General features: G+C 45.2%; 1 protein-coding gene across 8 annotated transcripts in view; it reads right to left on the bottom strand.

The window, feature by feature from the left end:
• Window positions 1-23,133, bottom strand: part of LOC120948896 (obscurin) — a 70,211-nt gene that overhangs the window by 16,493 nt on the left and 30,585 nt on the right. For 4 of the 8 annotated variants that reach the window (XM_040365737.2, XM_040365740.2, XM_040365742.2 and 1 more), the window contains 10 exons: window positions 18,473-18,594; window positions 18,210-18,377; window positions 17,963-18,094; window positions 17,721-17,897; window positions 17,459-17,624; window positions 7,804-7,896; window positions 6,189-6,318; window positions 2,645-6,064; window positions 1,297-2,391; window positions 355-489 (listed from right to left, as the gene is read on the bottom strand). In XM_040365737.2, coding sequence (XP_040221671.2) covers window positions 355-489; window positions 1,297-2,391; window positions 2,645-6,064; window positions 6,189-6,318; window positions 7,804-7,896; window positions 17,459-17,624; window positions 17,721-17,897; window positions 17,963-18,094; window positions 18,210-18,377; window positions 18,473-18,594 — 5,638 coding nt within the window. Of the gene's footprint in view, window positions 1-354; window positions 490-1,296; window positions 2,392-2,644; window positions 6,065-6,188; window positions 6,319-7,803; window positions 7,897-11,552; window positions 11,711-17,458; window positions 17,625-17,720; window positions 17,898-17,962; window positions 18,095-18,209; window positions 18,378-18,472; window positions 18,595-23,133 lie in introns of those variants that run through there. The other 4 variants (XM_040365738.2, XM_040365743.2, XM_040365741.2 and 1 more) reach the window with 4 other exon arrangements.

The following is a 23,133-nucleotide window of genomic DNA, read 5'->3' as shown; positions in this document are numbered from 1 at the left end:
TGTATCTACAGTAAGCAATACGAATTGGAAGCCTTTCCTAAAAGGGGACTGTTGCTCAAGGCATGGGTTTTGTGTAGTCTCACGTTTGACCTATGAGTTATGTAAGCAATAAGGGACAAGAGGGACTCGATACTACACTGAAAGCGTAAAGCAATCTTGTACTTTTGTTGTACTTTGGTTGGAAGGAGTACCGCAGTTTCACACTCTGTCCCGCGTGTGGAGAAACCGCACAAACAGAAATGATGATGATCGGAGACAGATAGAGATGATGATAACCGTGTGTCTCTATCTCTCTGTCACTGGAGATAGTACAGAAAACGTGGACAAAATGGGGCAACTGGAATGAACACTTACGCTCCACCGTGAGACCACGGATCGGTTTGATGAAGTGCGGCCGTATGTTGGTCGGTACGCGGATCTTCTTCGTGTTGGTCGTCGACATCTTGGACACGTGGCGCGTCTCTATCGCAGCTAGTTCTTTCTCTTGAGCTAGATGTGAGTGGCGGATATGTCGGTTTCGGGAATGCGAGTGAAAAAGAGACAGAAGGCAGGTGGTGGTGATGGTAGGTAGAGCCATGTAAAATTGGAGATCGTAAGATCGAAGTTGGAAGTTGGTGATTTTGTGGGTTTTTGTAGTTCGACAGGGATATGTACGAGTATCAAGAATAAGCCAACCATTAGGCAGTTTGTTATGTGTCATACGACGTTTGATTGTGTGTGGGTGTGTGTGTTTGTATCGAGGAAAGAGAATAGAAATTAAATAGAGAAAGCATTCCATTAGAGAAAGAGTCGTCACGAATTGCATCACAACAGTACACAGGAAACAGAGAAGGACAGTTTGCTTTAGAGCCTTTGGTCAGAGATGATGGATCAGCACATGAGTTGTGTGATGAAGTGATCGGTTAGTAATCGGATTAGATCAAGTAATTCCCACACAAACACGCATACAAACACATTGGATGAACAGCTTCGTAAATAGACACAACAACGATGTTCATTTGCAACGTCGACCAGTTACCATTAGTGACAACGAAGACGAGCACATTAGACATACGCATACGCCAGTTGATGGTCCATCAATCGCTCGACCGATCGCGAGAAACAATTGCTGGGTAATAATTTTGGATTTTTGAGTTTGCAAGATCACTAAGGCACACTACATTGAAGGCGCACGGCGCAGTGCTGGTTACGACAGTGAGAGAGATACACAGACATCCAACACGATCACGAACAAACACGGTTACAACATGGTCTCGTGGTTTCCCATGAAGGACCCCACAGCGAATGTTTGTATACCTTCCGAGGTGTGACTCCTGCGCGAGGACAACCGCGACGATGAGTAGCGCGAGTGCGCCGAACCGTAATGGTCCTCCATCCTTAGCTCCTTCTCGATCAGCACCAGGTTCGGGTCGGCCGTGCAGACGCGCGCTCCCGTTACCGGATCCTCAACCGTGTACTGGTACTCGTACACCGGTTCGCGCGGTCGCTTGTCTTCCTCCGGCTCGGGGATCACGATACTGTCGAACTCGCCCTGTTCCGCCTTCACGATCGTGTCCTCCGCGTACAGCACGGTTTCGTCCGCCTTCTTGCAGATGTTCTTGATGCCCTTGAGCTTGCGGTGTGCCGCCGCAATGGAAAAGTCTGGATCGGGTTCGTTGATCTCCCCGTCGAAGAAGGCTTGCGTTTTGCGCTCTAGCTCGTCGGTGTTAACTACAAGTTTGCGCGTAATCTTTGGTGGTGGCGGTGGCGGTGGACGCTCCTTCTTGATGAACACCTCGATCGTCGCCTGATAGACCGGTGGTGGCGGTGGATCGAAGAAGGTAGGCAGCTGCAGTGGCGGAGGTGTACGCTTTTTGTCCTCACGATCGCCGTTACCGTCGTTGCCGTTGTTACTGCCGGCAGAACCACCCTGTTCGCCAGCGGATTGCTCCGATTGGTTGGGTGCTGCACCCTGATCACCACCACTACCCGCTTCTTGAGCTGATTGATCGGACGATCCTTCCTGTCCGGCTCCGGAGCTCGGTTGGGAGTTGTTTCCTTCTCCACCGGATGCGGCCGCACTTGTCGCTGCTTTGGTCACTTGCGGAACCCTCGGCTCGGTACTCGTTTCCAGCACCGACTGGACGAGATTACGGGTGGCAGCAATTTGCTGCAGAAATTCCGTAGCCGTCTCCTTGATCTGTTGGATCTCGCGGATCGAACGCTGCTCAAACTTGCGCCGTATTTCCTGCTCCTCCAGCTCACGGATACGCTTCGCCTCGGCTAGGGTCGCCTTTTCGCGGGCGTATATTTCCTCTAGCTTGCGGTTGAGCGCTTCCTCGCGCGACTTCTGCTCGACGGCACCCTCGACCGGGGACACGTCCTCGGACACCGCCGCAGGTGTAGTACGACCTGTTGCACGTGCGGTATCCACAAAGAAGCGTAACATTTGGACAAGTTTTTATAGAAGAAAAATATTGTTCATGATGTTAAAATATACACCGTGATCATCCTCCCTTGACTCTCATGAATGTGTGTATCGAGATGAAATTTTGAAATGAATGATGTGAGAGGTGAGTTGAATGAATGGATGAGTAAAGCCAGCGAGTAGCGCAAAAAGAAACAGTTTGAAAGGAAAAGAGTTTCAAAGACTTGGCCCACTTACCTTTGCGAGTTGTAACGGTCTCTACCTGTTTGACACTCTCACTAGCCTTCTGAACGGTTGCGGTCGTCGTTTCAGTCTTCTGCTGTTCCTGTACCTTCACGGATTCAGTCTTCTTTTCCACCGGTTTCGGCACAACCGGTTCCGGCACCTTCTTCGGTTCCTTCGGCGGAGATGTCTTCTTCGGCGAGGATGCTTTCTTGGCCGACTTGGGTGAATCGGGACGGCGAGCTGGTTGTTCTTCGACCTTGGCAGGTTCCGCTACTTTAGGTGACTCCGCCGGTTTATTGGCCAGTGGTTTTGTTGGTTCAGCAGGTTTAGCAGGTTCCTGAACGGGTTTCGGCGTTTCAGTTGGTTTCGTCGGTTCGGGAGCTTTCACAGGTTCTGGGGCCTTAGTCGGTTGGGTGGCTTTAGGTGCCTCAACCTTAACCGGTTCGGACGCTACCTTCTTGGGAGGTTCAGGCGTGGCCTTCACTTGTTCCACAGGTTTAGCGATTGGTTCTGCAGGCTTCGAAGGTTTGGTAGGCTCAGGAATCTTCGATGGAGGAGAAGGCTTTGCAGGTTCAGCAGGCTTTGCAGGCTCGGCAGGTTTCGCGGTCTTGGCTGGTTCAGATGGTTTCTCAACTTTGACAGGCTCTGCTGGCTTGACAGGCTTTGCCGGTTCAGCTGGTTTCGTGGGCTCCGGTGTCTTAGTAGTCTTAACCGGTTCAACAGGCTTCGCCGGTTCAACAGGCTTTGCCGGTTCTGCAGGTTTCTCAACCTTCACCGGCTCAGCTGGTTTTACCGGTTCAGATGGTTTCGTCGGCTCCGGAGTCTTAGTAGTCTTAACCGGTTCAACAGGCTTTGCCGACTCAGCAGGTTTCTCAACCTTTACCGGTTCAGCTGCCTTGGGAGACTCGACAGGCTTCACAGTCTTCGCTGGTTCAACTGGCTTCTTCGGTTCCTCCGAAGACTTTGCAGTCTTAACCGGTTCAACGGGCTTAGCTGATTCTGCAGGCTTTACAGTCTTAACTGGCTCTGCAGGCTTCGGAGTTTCAACTGGCTTTGGCGATTCAACAGGCTTGGAGGTCTTAACCACTTCGGCAGGCTTCGATTGTTCTACCGGTTTGTCAACCTTTACCGGTTCAGCAGGCTTCGTTGCCTCAACCGATTTCTCCTGCTTGGTCGGTTCCGTTGGCTTCGCTGGCACAGTCTTAGCCGGTTCAACGGTCTTTTTAGGTTCTTCCGACTTTGGTTTAAACGGAACAGCCTCCTTCTTGGGCGATGGAGATTTCGGAGTCTTCGGTGTTTTACCCTTCTTGGGCGAGTCCGGTCCCTTATCGCCTGCAGTCTTCGTTGCCTGTTCCGTAAGTTTAATCGGTTCAGGGATCTTCTTTTTCGACTCCTTCACTTCTTTCTGCTCAACTTTCACCGTCTCCTGAACTTTAACAGCTTCTGCACTCTTAATTTCAGCAGCTTTTACTTCCGAAGTTTTCGTAACCTGTTCAGTCTTGGTGGTTGTTGTCTCTTGCTTTGCAACCTTCACGGTGGATTGTACCTCCGCTTCCTTCTTCACCGGAACGGGGAGCTTCGAGTTAAGCGACTCATCAACGCTCAGCGATTGTTGACGCTTGAACGCGTACTTTGCCTCGATCTGGGCGATCTTCGACTGAGGTTCTTCGGCAGATGGCGTTTGGGTTTGCTGCTGCTGCGCTACGGTAACGGTCGTTTCCGTCGTCACTTCGGCCGCCTTAATCTCCTGCAGTTGCTGCTGCTGGCGTGCCTTGAGGGCGGCATACTTCGATTCGATCTGCTGTATCTTCGAAAGCGATTCCGTTTGCGGTGAGTCAGCAGACGTTGGTTCTGGTTTTGGTTCAGCTTCGCTCTTAATCGTCGCTTCAATCGATTCCTTTACCAGTTCCTTTGCCTGCTGGATGTGGGCAGTGTACTTGGACTCAAGCTGCTGGAGCTTCGAGAGCGGCTCTTCCGGTGCCTTTTCCACCGCAACGGTGGAGACAACGGTTTTTTGTTGCTGTTCTTGTTGCACCGAAGCAGTTGTTTGCTGTAGCTTGACCGACTCTTCCACAGTCACTCCCGTGAGCGATGATTTGCGAGCGGCGTATTTGGATTCGATCTGCTGAATCTTTGAAACGGCTTCCTCCTGCTTCTGAGCCGCGTACTTCGATTCGATCTGCTGGATCTTCGAAACCGCCTCAACTTGCTGCTGCTGCTGCTGTTGGGCTACAACGGCACTGCCAGTAGTGGAGGTAGTTACCTGCTGCTGATGTTGCTCCTGCAGCAACAGTTCCTGCTTCTGCTTGAGTGCGGCAAACTTGGTCTCGACGATCTGGAACTTGGCATCGACAATTTCCGACTTCTGCTCGAGCTGCTTCTGCTTGAGCGCGGCGTACTTCGACTCGATCTGCTTGATTTTGTTCTGCTGCTCGAGCAGCTGCTGCTGCGTTTGCTGAGTTTCAGCGAGCGACGATTCCTGGGACGAGCTGATGCTGGAGTTGCTGGTGGAGCACGACACAGACGACACCGTCTTGCTCTCCGACTTGCTGCTCTTCGTGACCGAGCTTTCCAGCTGCACCTCCTGTTGTCGTTTCACGGCAACCGATCGTTCGTGTTGCTCCTCCTTCACGGACACGGACGAGGAAGTAACGGACACGGATGATGAGGAGGACGAAGCTGTCTTCGTTTCCGACTGCAGCACGCTCGACGCTACGGCGATCGCTTCCTGCTGCTTGGTGTGCGTGAGGTCCAACTTCTTCGCCGACTTCTTCACCTCGAACGCGGCCAACCGTTCCTGGACCGAGGCGGACTTTTCCTCCTCCTCCTCCACCACCACTGCCGCCTCTGCCGACTCGCCGAGCTGCTGGGGCAGATGCTGCTGCTGCTGCTGCTGCAGGTACTGGATCTTCTGCAGCGCCTGGTGCGATTCGTCCCGGCTCGTCTTGTGCTTGAACACCACGTAGCTGTCCGCAATGTCGGACGGTTTGATGTTTTCGTCCGTCTTGTGCGCCTCGATGCGCTGCGGCAGCTTGATGATGCTGTCGTCGATGTTGGTTTGCGTCGGATCGAGCCGCAGATCGTCGTTCGAGTGTTCCTGCAGCGCGACCGCGTTGTTGGCGTACTCGCTGATCTCGTAGATCCAGCGCTGCTTCGCCTCCTCCGAGTAGGCGATCAGATGGACCGGATCGGAGCCCTTGCCCTTCGGCACCAGCTCGAACGCGCGCGTATCGATGTCCCGCAGCTCGCAGTCCGGCAGGCGCACGATGTCCTTCAGGATGAAGATCGACCGATCGTCCGACAGGCGCTTCACTTTCGTGACGAGGATGCGCGACTTGAACAGGAACAGGTAGCGCTCCTTGATCTTGTTCTCCCGGTCCCGCACGCCAAAGTACTCGTGGGCGAGCACGCGGCCCAGCTTCTGCAGGTTGCCTATCGTGTGTGTGTGTGTGTAGGTGTGTTGACGGCCCGGGAAGGAAACAGGGAAAACAGTTTGTATATACACGGCCGCGTACTACGCTTTGCTTTCGCTTGTGCTTTCCGCACATTTGCCTACCTCGGAATCCTTCGATCGCTTCGAGAAATTTGTTGTTCGCCGCCCGGCTCGGCACCGAGAGCATCAGCTCGAGCGCCTTCTGGATGTCGAGCACATTTTCGCCGAGTGCGGTCGAGTACTTGAGCAGTTCCTGCGTTGTGCGGACGGAAGTGAGCAACGGAGTTTTGCAAGATGAACGAACATCAAGGTGAGTAAATAGTTTCCCGCAAGAGGGTGTTGGTGTCTTGATCGTGTTGAAATTGCCTTTTTTGAGCAGAGTTGGCAAATGTTGTTTTTAACCCCATGATTTGCTTGTGTAATGTTTCTTCGTGTATCGTTACTTTAGTTACTTTATGTATCATTTTTAGGAGCATAATTTTTTAAAAGACAGAATCTGTTACCCTCTTCGTTTAATCAAAATTTGAACTTCAAATACCAACGTTGTAATCCTTAGCGTTCTTGGTGGAATGAATTTTTGAATTATTTGTGATTTATGAGTTTTTCTGTTTTGCACCTCTCTTGTGAAAGTGTTATTAAACAAATACGTATTTTTAAAAGCACCGATCACCAATTGCATCATCCCCCCAGTGACACTGAGTCACCGAGCACAAACGATGAAAGACACACACGGTCAAAAGAAAACCTCGTTAGCCTGATCTCAATCCATCATCATTTGTCTGCCACAGTACGCTCACCGCCGTGTGTCGAACACGTAAGTACAGAACGTGTTAAAAGGTAGTACCAGCTGTATTACCATTGCGTCATTGAGCCGGGAATAGAAAAAAACAATGTCGGTTTGCAACGTATCACCCAAAATACCAAACATCATCGGCCGTTGAAATAATTAATGCCCGATGAACTGTGGCTGCTAATAATAACAACCCGTCCCAGCAAACGAACGGAATTGAATGGAAAATGGTTTTAATGTATAAAGGTATATAAATCTCTCCCAAAGCTCTACTGGATAGGTCAGTGCATTTTGCAACGTACTTCCTGCTTTTAAAACCGGACAACATGAACTGAAAAGGCGGCGATGTAACCAGTTCCCGCGTAGTTTATGTGTTTTCCACCCTGGAGTTTGCTACTAAATTTAGCTCTGTGAGGAACTGCGTTGTGCTGTGTTTGTCTGTTTGTTTGTTTATGTGTGTGTGTTTTTTTTTCGTTTCCCACTATTTGGTTAGGTCGATCGCAGCTCGATCGACTTTGCGCCTGTGCTGTATGTGCTGTGGTGAAGGTTAATGTTTATTTTTTCTCCCCCGAAAAGAAGTGAAGGCCATTTGATGCTCCAAAAAAGCAAGAAGCATACAGAGCACCTTTTCTCTAATAAAACACACATATAAAAGCATGTGTTTCGTTTTGACCAGATTGAAGTTTGACTCGGTGTTAGTACTGTGAGCGCAATACCTTTTCGTCTTCATGCGGCCATGTTTAGCTCAGCTGATTAGTAGCGGTGTAGGTTAGGATGAGAGAATGGTGGTGGTGGTGGTGGTTTGGATGGAATTCTCGAGTAGTGGTGATCGATATTGGTTCTAGATGTGTGTTATGGTGGTTCTCCTTTTCATGTGCTGTCTTGTACGATCACATCCGGTGTGGTTGCACCTGTGATCTCGCTCACCGGCTCAGAGCCAGGGCTTACCTTGAAGAGTAGTTTGTAATCGTTGATACGCTGGATCGGAAGCTTCAGATGCTCGGTGAGACTTTTATCGTCGTCGATGTTCGCCGATAGCTCCTGCGAGGATGACACAAATCACGCACAAACACAGACACGCAACACACACACACACACACACAAAAGAGAAGAGAGAGAGAAAAGAAGAGAAAACAAAAACGAAAGGAAATCGATCTTTCATTAACTTGGTCACGAAAATTTCACTGACACTCTTAACACTAAGGGCGAATTATTTGCATTCCACCAACAGAAACGTCGTCACTTAAAATAGACTCGTAAAATCACCGCGTTACACTAGTCGTTTTCGTCACTAAAATTCGACCATCTTTCTGCTCCCTACTTTGCTGCACACTCGAATTGCCCTAAACAGTGCAGTTGAGGAGGGAGATGGGTAAGGTTAGTCACAACAGTCTTCTCACCAATAAATTCTCACCAGATTGTCATTCGAAATGGTGATCGACTGACCAAGCCGGTCGAAGTTAGAGTCCGTCAGTTCGTGGGAAGTAGAACATGTTTGGAGCTAACAGCGGTATTAAAAATAGTTCACACGATAAAATGGAATGGGAATGAATGCGTCTGTGTTTTTTTCTTCACTATTTTGAAGGAAAACAAATCGATCGTATCGGTCGGTTTCGCACTGCGCGTGACTATTTTTAATCATTTTCCATCATTAATCGCTTGGTAGACGGTAAAGACGAGAGCTGCCTGATGTCTTCGCAAAAGCAAACCTCCGATCGTAAAAATTTCCAAAAATAAGATTTTTAAAATAATTCTCAACAAAACAAGCAAACTGTCTCCAAAGAAAAAGTTGGTGGTTGGATAGCACGCGGATAGAGGCCAAGGTTGTCCACCCTGCCGCACTTCACCGCAGCATGTGTTTCACGGCTAAAACCACCCACTCGGCGGAACATCTGGAAAGGGCTACCCCAAACCGACTGGGCGAAAATGAAATAATAATTCAAAACATTTCACCGCGGATTGCGACCTTTCAGCGGCAACCGATGAGCACGACGGTCGTGCCCGCCCACACTACCCGTGATGACCTACGAAAGGCGACATCGGATGGTTTTAGCAACTAGAAGGAGGATGAAACTAAAAACAAAAAACACTCGCAACAGATCAGACTATTTTGCGGGGGCACGTCCACCCGTTGCTGCATTACTCATGTGGGGGTTGCAGTAACGCACAGGTAAATGCCGTGGGATGGATGTTGATCAGTCGCCAAACAAATACAGCAATTTTCAGACAGCCAAAAAGATGGGTGAAGGATGAGGTAATAGTCGTATACAGACACAGCTTTTATCCGCTCACGGTTGATTTCGTGAGCGTGCCAGAGTTTATTTCACCCCATGGAATGATGAGAACACTTGAGATAGTTCCGATCCCACACTTTTCTGTTTTTGGGTAGTGAAGATCTAGCTCTGGCGATGATGATGAAAAGGCTAGATAGAAAAGAGTGACCTTTAACGGAATCATTAAGTAGAGCAATGTCAGCACATCAAATTTGAGAATAAACAAGGTTTACCGATTCATCTTGGGGAAATATTGAAAATGAACCTATTTGGACTGGTTTGAAAGAATAAATAATCAAAGTCAAGCAGAAAAGTATCACTAGAAATTATTATATCTATCAATATTCTTAATTTTACAGACTTTTTTAAAATAATGGAAACGCCTGGTGTTTCATACATATACGAGTGTAACAACTTTGCACTGAAGTATATATAATTTAAGCGATTAAATAGCTTTAAAAACATACAAAACAACGTTTGACATAAATCTTATTGGTTCATTTTTATGTAGACCCTCAATTATAGCAGATAAGTTGATATGAAAAATGAAAAAGGTATATGGAGACGCCTGGTATTTTACAGAATTTCAAACAGCTACTCATTATTTTTAACACTTTAAGCGCCGCGTCATATGAAATCGCACGACGGCTTTGTTCACCGCTCAGCTCTGTATCTGACGCTCACCAATTCTCTTGATAACGAATGAGGTAGGAAAGAGAGAACGAGAAACACATGTGCTACGCCGCTTATCGAAATGAAACAAAAGAGTGATAATAGTCGCACGAACAATTGTCGCTCTCATCGCTCTCTTGTCATGCGCTATGTGCTCACTCGCAAACTGTGACGTCAGGCCGGCGGTCAAAGTGTTAATATTTTGAGCAGAAACAAAAAAATATATACATTTGAACCAGCACTGCAAATATTTGTCCTGATGGTATTGATCTTGACGAATGTTTTGCAATCATCTAATAGCAATATTTATCTTCAACTTTTGGTTTAGCAAACCGTGCTGCTGCTGACGCAAACAGCATCTCCAAGAGCTCTGTCTAACTTTACTCTCCCTATACGACATAGTCCCGACCAAATTTATGGTGTCCCCGTCGGTTGAATGATTTAGAGCGTGCAGTTTTTTCCCCCCCAACACATTTGTTTATCTTCCAAGTTTTGTCAAACGCCAACGAAAACCCCACTACCGCGGACGAAAAAGTGATAAAGGAATAGACACACACGCCTCAACACGCTTCCTGTTTCCGTGCTACGACTTTCGCCACGTCCTGACCGGGGTTCGCTCAACCTCAGTGTAGTTTCAGTGGTCAGCAGCGGTTGGTGTTGTGGACTTGTTGCCGGTTGGATGGCGGCGTTGGTTGTTATAAATAAAATCCCGTTCCGTGTTGTGCCGCCTGTGTCAGGCGGACGTGTGTGTAATTAAAGCTGTCGTGTATGCGAATCGGTTGCGTTCTGGTTGTTTTTCCTTCTTATTTTTTTTGTGTACGCGTAATTGTGATAAGTTTGAGGAAAAGTAAAATTCCCCCTCCCCCCCCCCCCCCACCAAACCTAACGGAAAGGACCTACAAGCGATCGCACCCCGACAGTGCTTGACGATCGAGTGCGGGAATGTTTTAAGGAATTGCGAATAAAATTAATGTTTGCAATGAATGTACAATGAAGAAGTAATGGTCAATGAAAAAAGGAGAAAAACTGCTTTTGAAGACACTAGATTGGTCTGGATCGTTACCGCACTCGACGTGGGTGAAAGTGACGTAAATGGCGGGCGTGGATTTTTATCTTTGACACATTTCTTTTTTGGCACACATTTCTCTCTCTCTCTCTCTCATCCTCCATCTGTTTTGCTCTCTCCTTCTATGCTTTATGCACAACCACACACACAGGGGAACTATAAAATTGCGCGAGTTAAATCAGCGCTCGATTTAGAACATGATTTATCTTCCCCGAGTTCTACTGCACATCAGCAGGCTTTCCTAGTTTGAGATTAGATTTCCACCAGCTTTTCATTGCTTATTTGCATTGCAAGGAATTCCAACATTACATACAGCAGCTTTATTTTCACAAAACAGATACACACATTCTCTCTTTCTCTCTCAAATGAATCAGTTGCCCCCAAAAAGCAAGTGGTGGCAAACAATAACTTTCCTTTAGCACATCACGAAAAGCCACGATCAGCAATTGTTCAAAAATAACACAACACACACTGGTCACTGGTCCCTTGCAACATCCCACAAAACCACACACCACAACCATTTACATACATGCAAGCACTTGCTTTTTTGCCTCTCTTTTTGATTTTTTCTCGTACATTGATATCAATGATTATGCAATATGGTTTCCCAGTGGGGGGAAAAGGGATGTTTCACAATATTTTAATAAAATATTTTCCCACCGAAATTCGCCACTTTGCAAACTCACTTTATAGTAAACTCTAATTTTCGAAACTCGAACCGCGAGCCACGCACGTTTCGCGATCGCGACTCCAGCAGCGATCGCACTAAACCGACCCCTGCGATCCCTGCGCGAACAGGACGGGTGGGTTGGCAAACGGAACCAACACACACACACACACTGACTTTAGAGACGCGGGCACAATCTGTTTTTTCGAGGAAATCCTAGCAGCTCCGGATCGATCTGTCCACTGGCAGCTTTGAAGTACGACTGAAATTCGGCCACCCCATGCGACCGTGAGCGAAAAATATAGATATTCTAAAATTACGTCCGGACCGAAAAATTTCCTTCTACCCACCCAGCCGCACCACGAGCGCATGTGAGTGTTGCGCACGTCTGTGTGTGTGCGTTATGTGCGACCGGGCGTACGGAGCAGCGAGAGGGTATTGGAGAGGAAAAAACGGCAACACACAGGGTGTGGTAACAGGTGGTACGAAGCGTAACGGCAACGTAACGTTCTGTGCCCTCTTGAGCGTGTGTGTGTGTGTTCACTAGAGAGCTAGCTACTAAGACATAGCGGGATGAGTGAAAGGAGAAGTGTAAGCTATCAGTCGGCCATTGGCCATCTGAGTTGCTGATGAGATTGACGGGAGCACATTGGGGTTGGGTTTAACGTGTGGTCGGGAAAAAAAAAGAAAACCCGATTTCCCTTCAAGACCAAGCAAACGCTGGACCAATTTATCACACCCATACACACACACACGCACACGCCGCTAGTCATTTTTTAATGTGCTCAAAATTTGAATGTTTGGGAAAATCATTCCCCCCCCCCCCCATGCCTCCCCATTGAAGGTTGCACTCGGGATGGAGCGTGTTAGTGGCATTGATTTTACAGACGCGCCTTGGTGACGTTAATGTTGACGCCAGAGCGTGGTTGTTGTTGGTTTTGGTCCGCTGCCATCTTGTGTATACAGTTTAGAAAAAATGAGGCAAAAACTCCTCAGCAGGCGGAGAAAAATGGCAAGGGGAAGGACTACCGAAAATTGTTCACCTTGACTTACATACATCTGTCGCTCGCGGTGCGCTGTACTATGGTGACGGCGCGGTGGCGGCAATGTGATCAAATAATTCGGTTCTACATTTACGGTGGAAGGAATGTGGCGCCTATTAGTGCACGGTTGCATTCATGCCGGGGCGCCGTTCATCCCGTACGTAAATGAGCCGTGCTGATAGGCTGTGGCGTTTCGGGTAAAAATAAACCCCTTTTACGGGGAAAAGGCACCTCTTTTCGCCACAAAAGCTCTGCGACTGTTTTGTAAACTAAATATTGGACACATATAATAACGATTTTGGTTTAAATGAAATACATGCTCTGTTTGATCATTTAAGTCTCAAACAGGTATTTGTTTTTAATTTTCAAGTATTCAGCAGCCACTTTCCCAAACTCGATCGAATTCGGGAACGATCGTAGCGATTGTCAAAATGACATAAAAGTGGTGGTTTCCTTGGATGTGTTTTGATCATTTTGCCATATTGTAGCAGGATACTAATGAAATAGATTAAAGCAACCGTTGTATCTAGGCAACTGCAACTATCGTTCCTCTTCGATCGAATTTGGGAAAGTGGCTGCCCGATTTACGCTTTTAATGCGGACCGGAGGCAAAAGCGTACTCAGCGTACTTTAGGGATTTTCCGACAATATCTAATCTTTCTGATTATTCTGATTTCTGATTATATCTAATCTTGGTATAATTTTGCATGAAGTGATTTGGGCACTAAAATAATGAATAAATAAATAATAAAGGGAATTTATACTGAAGATCTTTGTACCTTTTCAAATGGTTTTTAAAAATCGACCAAAAAGCCCTACCAGCCAAAATCGAAATAAAAAGGCAACGGATCCCAATAACTGTCTATTAATTGACAGCTCATGTGTAACTAGACGACTCGTCGAATTGTTGTCTTTTTGGTGTCTAATAAGATTTATTAGACTTCTTGTCTAATAGTCGTCTAACAAATGTCTAATAAGCCTTATTAGACTTACTGTCATAAACCTGTCTAATAATTGTCTAATAGTTGTTATTAGATGATATATCCCAACAAGTGTCTAAATTCAGTCTTTAAGCAATTTTGTTAGAAAGATTGCCCATCTACATGGATGAAATTGTCTAATTTGATGAAGAGTAACATTTAAGAAAGAAGCGGAATATTACGCCAAGTACTCAAAGACTCTGCTAAACACACAGTAACACATGAATATTGTTTAAGAAAACAATAGCAGATCTGACTATTATTGGCCTATTCAATGAGCCTTCACAACACAAACAATTTGTTTGTATAAAAAACATTTGTATCACAATTATCACAAGCATAAACATGAAGCATTTTATCTGTTTTTAGCGTTCCAATGTGAATAATTCTGTTTATTCCTCACTGCAGATGAGGATTTGGACTGAGTTCGAAACGCGGCTACACACACAACAATGATCTGGAATAAACACGAAAAAAGTTCTTCACATCAAACATATCCGCAAAGCGCTACAAATGTGATGGCGTAGAACCTTAAAAAAATGTTCTGCTGGTGGTTTTGATATTTACTGTCTAATAATTACTTCCATTTGTGTACCTAATAGATGCCTAATAGACAGACAGTCTTTGTCTATTGGGCTGGCTAATAGACATCTATTAACGATTTTGGCTGGTAGGGAGGGAATTTCTTTTGCATTGGACAATTGATGTGTCATATCAGTACAATTTGCTTAAAGAACTGTCAATTAAAAAAAACATTATGAAATCGCGTCTGTAGCGTAAATTTGATAGTTTTATCCTTAGTAATGAAAATATAAATACAGGGTTTACCAGCATAATAAACAAATGTCCACTTGTTTATAACAATAGTCGTTTTGAATAGACACCGCTGTCTACCACTTGCTCACACGTCAGATGGTGTAAGCTACTCTGTCCATTTCAATAACACAATTTTCGCCTTCGATAAGCAACTGTCAGATTAGGCACAGTTTGTTTTGTTTTGACAAATTTGGCAAAACAAAACATTTTCAAACACGTTTCTTTTATTCAAGAAATATGCAGTATAAACCATACATTTCAATAAATCAAAACATAATTTTGTTAGTTATACAACAACCACAAGAAACCGTGCCGAATCCGACCGTTGTGCAATCGAAGGCGAAAATTGTGTTATTGAATTGAACAGAGTAGCTTACACCATCTGACGTGTGAGCAAGTGGTAGACAGCGGTGTCTATTCAAAACGTCTATTGTTATAAACAAGTGGACAGTTGTTTATTGGACTGGTAAACCCTGTAAATTAGTATTAAGGATAATCTTCAATATGAAATAAGAGTTTTTTTTTCAATATATTATAAGAGATTCAATACGAAATAAGAGGCTTAAGTTCTTCAAATTGTCTTCTTTTTATGTACTACCAGTATTTTTTCCCACTTTGTCAACATTATTTTCCACACTCTTATTCTAAATGCTCTCTATACCGTGTTTAAATGTCCTCGTTATTTTAAGAATAAATGTTGTAAGTGGCTGAATGTTAATATATTATAAATTCGTTTCTTATCGAATTTTGTCAGCTGCAATTAATTTAAATTATTTACCACACTACAACATCGCAGTAAAATCATCAGAATGACCCTAGCCATAAAATGTATATATTTAAGTAGACAAAATAAACGAATAAACATGAATGTTTTACAAGCAGAGCTATTCGCAGACATCCAAAATAAAATAGAATCACGTCTGACCAAACCAATTGGGTTGAAAAAAAAACCTGCGAGTCAGAAAAAAAACACGAATTTTGAAATCCTTTTGACAAAACATACTGCAAACTCTGTTGAGTTGCAAAAGCACGACAAGCAGCGCCTCGTGCGTACAGCAAACGTACAATTTTCCGATCACTGACACCGACAGCGCGCCAGCTGTGCACCATTTTTTCGCAAATCGATCTTCCGTTTGCAGAAGCTGCAATTGACCGGAACGAACCAAGAGTGGGAAAATAAGAGAAAAAGAGAAAGAGAGAGAGAGAGAGTGAAAGAGAGCGGGACGCAGGTCGGCTGAGTTTATCTCATATTCGCGTGTTGTTTGCGTTTGGCTGCAAAATCCGCACAGCACCGCGCCCGTTCTGTGTGCTTTAATTTTAGACCAACCAAATCAAAATTCGAACCGCTCAATAAACCGGCCACCGAGAGGCGGACGATTGCGCTGCAAACTGATCCGGCGTTTCGTTCGTTATTCGACTCATTTCCAAACGAAACTTACTATCATTAGCGTCACTAGGTTAATGGAGCTGAGAGTAGTAAGACGGAGACGGAAATGAAATGGATCTGTAATTTAAGCCGGTTAGTTTTTGCTTTTAATTCGCTTTTTGTGCGTTTCTTCCTTATCCCTGCCGGTGGCGACATATGCGCAAGTCGAGCAGTTTTTTTTATTGTACAGTGCGACACCGGCTGCCGGTTAATTGGTTGAACGGTAACAGTTAATGAACGGCGAAACGATCCCTCATCAAATCTGTGAGCGTAATGTTCGCTCTGCCGGCACTTAAACTCGTCAGTAAAAAAAAGACGCACCAAGCCGTTAATACACGATGATCCCTCTGTTGTATAATAGAACAATTCCTTCAACCATTAAACCCGTACATCGAAACCTCTCGCCTCTCTCTCTCTTTCCCTTAGCTGCCCTGCTGTGACATAATCTAGACAAGAGATTTGATGAGTTTTCTGCCCCTTCCCTTCAAAACAGCTCAGTATGTTGCAATTTCTGAACAGTGCGATCGGATCAGGACCTCACGTACGTAGCTCGACACAGGAAAAGAGCAAGAACGTTTTCCCATTTACATGCCGCTTATTTTCTGCTATAAAGTTGGGTCGAAAAATAGAAACCTAATCCGTTTGCCAGCGTGTCCGAGATGGGGGGCCCAAAACAGCCACACACACACACACACACACACACACACACACACACACACACACACACACACACACACACACACACACACACACACACACACACACACACACACACACACACACACACACACACACACACACACGCACACAATTTCCGGCAGCAACGATTGAGTAACAAGTGTGTGCAGACTCGGAGGGTTTTGTCGTAAGCTGACCCCGCGTAGATAGAAACGGCACACATACGCTACACACATTGGCCTGTGCCAGTGTCCCGTTGTTTCATCATACATTTGACAGCTGTCGACGCGATCTGGGAAGGGAGGAGGCACGACAGCCAGAGGTAAGCAATTCTTATTACGTCGGTTGGTGAAATTGTACCGCACATTAAGCGCATACACGCACGTATTGAGGTCTGCAGTTCCGTCATCATGGGGCCAGCGATGCACTGTCGGCTACAAACTTGCAACTTAAGGGGACTAGCGCACGTTAGAGCGTTCAGTTAATCGTCTGGTAGATCGTATATTAACCAAAGCAGACTAATCCCGCAGCTCGTCTCAGCTAATCTCCGGTTAGTTTTCAGGCATCGGAGCAGCGAACTGAACAACTGAACCGGCCCTTGTGTGCCTGTGTCGTTAGGGAATTCTTTTATTTTCGTGCTGAACGTTAACTACGAAGCAGTGATTTGAAATTAAGAAGAGAAAGAGAGAAATCGTATGTGAAAGAAGAGAGTTTTTGAGAGATCGTTCAAAAGTTTAAACGTGATAGGATTTGGCTAAGTGAGCTTGCCAAATCCAGCATAGTCCATCTTAATTCCAACAGATGGCGCTAGCAGCAGAGAAGAGAGATAAAGTTGTTTGTGCTTAACGCTAGTACTAGCTTTGAGAGCGACACCGACTACACCTTTTAGCTTAAAATTTTCTTCAAGGTTTCTAAAGTTAGTTACAGTGTCTGCCGTATAAATATGGTTCAATTGATACAATTCAACAATCATGTTACGTACCATAAAGAAGTCTCGGATGGCATCGTTCGATGCAAGAAATTCCTGCGCAACCGGTGCATCGCGACAGTACTTAACGTGCTTGTCGAAGTCGCGCTCGAGTCGCAGGAACGTTTTGCCGATCATCTTCGGATTGTTCGCGTAGTACTTCACACCCTCGATAAGTACCCTGAAAGTGTGGTGGCAATAAAAACCGAGTGGGCCAATTATCCATCTTCCGGAGCGGATTTTAGCCGATTGCAATAAAAGCAAAGTTTGCACTTACGTGTTGTGAAAGTCCGCTATCTGCTTGAAGTTGTTAAAGATGTCATCCTTGTGATCGCGCACCACACGCGGCACCTTGTTGTCCTTGTTGTCGATGTACTTGAGGTAGTTGTCGACGACCTGCTGCAGATCCTTGGCGAACTCTTCCTCCGTTTCGACCAGCTCGCGAACCACGGCTCTGGAGAAAAGGCAATGTTTAGTACCTTTTGACATGTATATTGTATCTTGCGCTCCAGTACTTACTCTCGCCGATAGGCGGCATCGTTGGACTTCTCGCCGAACACGGCCTGCTCGGTATGATTGATGTCCAGCACGGACACCGGTATCCAGCCGGCTTTCGCGTTGTCGTCACCGTCAAAGATTCGTACTTTCCACCTGTTTGCGTGTTGGGGTTAGTGGGGGAATTGCGATTTAATGACATCTTCAATTAGTTTAGGAATTCGGGCTGTGGCACGTGCCAGGCCCGACGACCCCTGCGGCTGCTACTTACTTCTCGTTCGGTTTCGGTTGATACGGTGGCTGTGGACTGACGCTACGACGATGGGACGAGCTCTGGTGGTTCTTCTTCGGCTTCACCGCCAGCTTGTGCCTCGAGGCCGAGCTGTCGAGCCGGTCCTCGCTCTGACCAATGTTCATCTGCGGATCGAGCTTCGGCTTCCTGGCAGTGTGGCGTGTGGCGGGAAATGGATAAGTCAACCCAACCGGGTGAGTTAGTAAGCGGGTTTGTAATTGAGCCAACAGCAGTGTACTTACTTTGCCGCATTGACGGCCGAATCGCCCATATCGAGGACCTCGACCAAATCGCCAACGCGCACCGAGATCGAGTCCGGTCCTTCGGCATCGTAGTTTTTGTTCACAACCAAAATATCGTACATCTGGGAGGGGTTCGTAGATGAAGCAGAACGGAAAGAATTAGCGCAGTGTGTCACACGGGCGGATGTACATTTAATGAAAATAAATGGTTGTAATCAAGGCGAGTGGTGCCAGGATGGCTTATTAAAATGAATAAATAGGCCGTTCAAATGTCACAAAGATCAGATGTTGCTGAGCAAATTGCAATATATAGAAACTGACAGAAGAGGAAATGTATGAAAAACGCCACAAGGTATGCAATTTGCGAAACAAAATCTCTTTTTTATGATTCTTAACATCTTATTTACTCCATTAATGAATTATTTTACCTAACTAGTTATTTTGGACCGATACCACCAAGGAAAACTAACGTTCTGAAGGGAATGAGGTGTAAGTGTACCCGAAACGGTTTACTGCTAAAACTGGGGGGATTAAAACACGGGCCAGTTCTTCGGCTCCTCCTACGGACATTTTGGCATCGCTAATTGAGCCAACGCGGCTCATCTATTTTGAAAACACTTTACCCGGAGCGCGCATGCCGAACGTGTTGTTGGCAGCAATTGCGTCCGCTACACAACGGACACACGGGGACAATTTTTGGGTGTTAATTTGCCACGGAAAATCACTTCTCCCACCACAAAAATCATGTCCGGATTCGAGAGTCGGACGTCCACTGATATGCGATACGTGTCTGGCGAACGCGTAAAAAGTAAAATTAATCTTTAATGATGAATGTATTGCACCCGGATTCGATTTCATCCGTTTGCTTGCTGTGGGGGCTGTTTAAACGATAGGGTTGTCCACCGAATGAATCACCGTCACTATTGGCATGATGAGTGAAACCTTCGACCACTCGCCAAAGCCTGAGTTGAGATGAGAATCTCCCTCTAATGGGGCAATAAATACGTCAACTGCAATCGTTACAATTTATCAACTGCTCGTTTTATACCCATTTGGATGAGGCTTTTTGTTACTCTACCTCTCCAACCAACCCTTTTGGCACGTTTCCAGTTGAAGGGTTTTGGGCAGGAAGGTAAAATAAGCAGTGCACCGCCATTTTTTATCACCCTATTTGTCGCCACATCCTGCGCGATGGCGAAAACACTAATCCGTACGGGAAGATTAATGGAGATGGTAAGCGCTTCCAAATTAATTGATCGTCCTCGCGATCTTCACTTACGGCGGGGCGAGCATATCAGTAAGCTGATCGTAACTAATTGAGATCGATTTCTGCCCAGCAACGCTGAACGTCAAGCCGCTGTCGAGAAGCAATCCACGAGGTTGCGAATAAAAAAGTAGAAATATTTCAATCCACAGCTCGTCGCATGTCGAAAAACGAAAACACCAAACAAAACATACAGTGGTTTAGAATTCGCTAATTGGCGCTCCGTCAGAAAACTGTCAGAAAACGCTGACAGAACGCTAGGGACGGTTCGGTTAAAATTCCATCCGTTGCGCCAAAAATGGGTGGTCAAATTTTACACCAAAAAAAGTAGTGGAATTTGAGGGATAAAAAAAGCGAACATAATAAAAACATCACGTCACAAGAGATGACATTTCCTCCCGACATGTGACCTCTTTTCGAGATGAAGTGTTTTTTTTTTCTTTCGCGGGCCAGCATAACACCAACATGTCACACCGGAGATGGTGGTATAAGCCGTCCTCGTTCTTTCGCACCTTCTATTTGACCCACTGCTGTTGTGGCCGGCGATACCTTGACCGTGGCGTTCTTCATTTCGTTTTGGGGATAACCTTAGGCACGCTAAGGCAAAATGGTCCCTACCTAAAGGTAAGCTACAGCAGGTTGCGCATCATTTGCGGAAGCTATATTTAGCCACATCGCCCCCACCTTAAGTGTTGCCCATTTGCGATAAGTAATGTGATAGTTTGTTGTTCGGTGCGTCTGGATACCTCCTCTCACACACATACACACACACGACCAGACCCATCCGTTGAGTGGGAACGCGCGTATTTACGAACCTTTTTATCTAATCCCGCATCATCCTCATCATCATCACCGGGACATAAACAGCTTCATGGACGGCCAAGGTGAAGCATCCTGACCGCCGGACCGTCCATGGAAGCTGATTGTTTTGTTGATCTGTTTACCGAATGAAGATGAAGGCAAACACCAGAGGCCACAGTTTCGACCACGGCAGCCGAGTGGAATTTGATTTGGAATTATAATTTGTAACGCCAACGGGAATATAGATTGCGCGGGGGGGGCGTCGTAGGTGTGATGGCAAAATATGGCCGAAAAGTGTTCGAAACAAGTGACGTCCACGAGGGCCATATGGTTGCAGTTATTGGACTGAGTGATTGTTGCACAACAATCGAGAAGGGGAAAATGGGGAAAAAGATGGTTGGTCGGCGTGTGATGAATTAATTTTTCTACAAATAATTGAAATAATCCATCTGGAAAGGAGCTCCAATTTCACAATTTCTAGCATTACACGTCGACAAGGACATGAGTTGTGGATGCACAGGCTAACATGTTGGGTTTATGACTGGTGTTGTAAACAAAGTCTCGTTTAAATATAAGGTAAAAAATAAACCTATTTGATGTTTCCCTTATCACAAAAAATTGCTCTTTTTATGCAGCGAGTGTAGTCTCGTGGCTACACAAGTGTACATTTGCTCAAAATTGTTTATCCATATCTGCTCGATTAGTTCACGCCTGAAATTGTGAATTTGTGTGTAATCTACTGTGTTGAAAGCGCCAAGATTTTGTGTGTGTGACGTTATTTTGTAAAAAAAATCGATATTTTTTAAGTATAAAATGGCTACATGACCAATTATGACAGCAGGGAACGTTATTTCCCGGCGAATCCAGAAGAAAGAAACAAAAAAGTCAGTCAACATAAATTTTCCAGATTCAACTTAGAATGTTAGAAGTCCGAAACCTAGTGTTACAAATTTGAAAAGGGTTTACCGATTCGAATTATATGTACGATTTTGACAATCGTTTAATATGGTTGAAAAATAGTGTTACGATGTTGAGCTGGTTTGAGAAAATCCCTGTATTTACTGAAAATTATGTATTTTTAAAGTATAAAATGGCCTCGTGACCAATTGTAACGATCGATTAAACGTTATTTACCGATGAAACTAGAAGAAAGCAACATAAAAGTCGTATCCCGCCTACAAATCGTTGGTTTTTAATGGCTTTTTTCTAAATTCCTCTAAACTGGTGAAAAAGGGCGCATTGGTCGAATCCTCGATTGGTCGAATTGGTCGAATCCTCGATAATCCGTGCTCGAAAATGTCGATTAGGTATACCTCTGGAGTATATATATTTAATATAAGCTCAACTTGGGCACTTGGGTACTCTCTTCCCAACCCTAGTGACATTTGCTCGAAATTGTTTCCCATATCTGCTCGATTAGTACTCGATTCGCCTGAAATTGTGGATTTGTGTGTGATCAAGTGTGTTGAAAGCGCTAATATTTGGTGTGTTCGTAAATTAGACGTTCCTCTATCGACGGACGATGCCGTCGATGTCATTTTTCATTCATAGCTATGGTTTTTTGTTGAAAAACAAAAGCTAATTTTGTGTGGCGTTATTTAAAAAAAATCATATTATTTAAGTATAAAATGGAAACTGCACCAGTTTAAGGGAATTTAGAAAAGGTCTTTTAAAATCAACTGCCGTAGCATTGTTTCTAATTATCGTGGGATAACCCAAACTTGCGCCACAGCCAAAACTTTTGAGCTATGTATCCTTCCAACCATACTTCATAGTTGTAGTTCAGCTATTAGCCCTAAACAGCATGGGTTTATGCCTGGTAGGTCTACTTCAACTAATCTCATGTCTTTTATTTCCAATATTTTTAGATCTTTTGAGGCCGGTACCCAACTTGATGCAATATACACCGACTTTCATGCTGCTTTTGATAGTTTGCCTCACTCTTTATTATTAGCTAAATTGTCTAAACTTGGTTTTGGTGATGGCATTATTAGCTGGCTGTCCTCATATTTAAGTAATCGATCATGCAGGGTTAAAACCGGGTCGTACTTATCTGAGGAGTTTTTTTGTACGTCAGGTGTCCCTCAGGGTTGTGTGCTAAGTCCACTTCTGTTTTCTTTGTTCATCAATGATGTTTGTAATGTTTTACCTCCTGATGGTCATCTCCTTTATGCGGATGATATCAAAATCTTTTTACCTGTGTCTTCTTCTTCTGATTGTCTGAGACTTCAGCATTACCTCAATGCATTTGCTCATTGGTGTTCATCCAATTTACTTCGCCTGTGTCCCGAAAAATGTTCTGTTATTTCTTTCTCTCACTCTCTTTCTCCTATTTTATTTAACTATACTCTCTCTAGCGCTTCCCTCTCTCGTGTTATGTCCATCCGTGACCTTGGTATTATACTTGACTGTCGTCTTAACTTTAAACTGCAGCTTGATGAGGTGCTACTAAAAGCAAATCGAACCCTTGGGTTTATCTTACGTTTTACCTCTATTTTTAGAGATCAAAGCATCCTAAGAATCCTTTATTGTGCTTTGGTAAGGCCTATTCTTGAATATGCAAGTATCATCTGGAATCCTCCCACTATTGATGGCT

The sequence above is a fragment of the Anopheles coluzzii genome, chromosome 2 (assembly GCF_943734685.1).
Source record: "Anopheles coluzzii chromosome 2, AcolN3, whole genome shotgun sequence".
Classification (NCBI taxonomy): domain Eukaryota; kingdom Metazoa; phylum Arthropoda; class Insecta; order Diptera; family Culicidae; genus Anopheles; species Anopheles coluzzii.
This window is presented reverse-complemented; position numbering and strand designations above follow the sequence as displayed.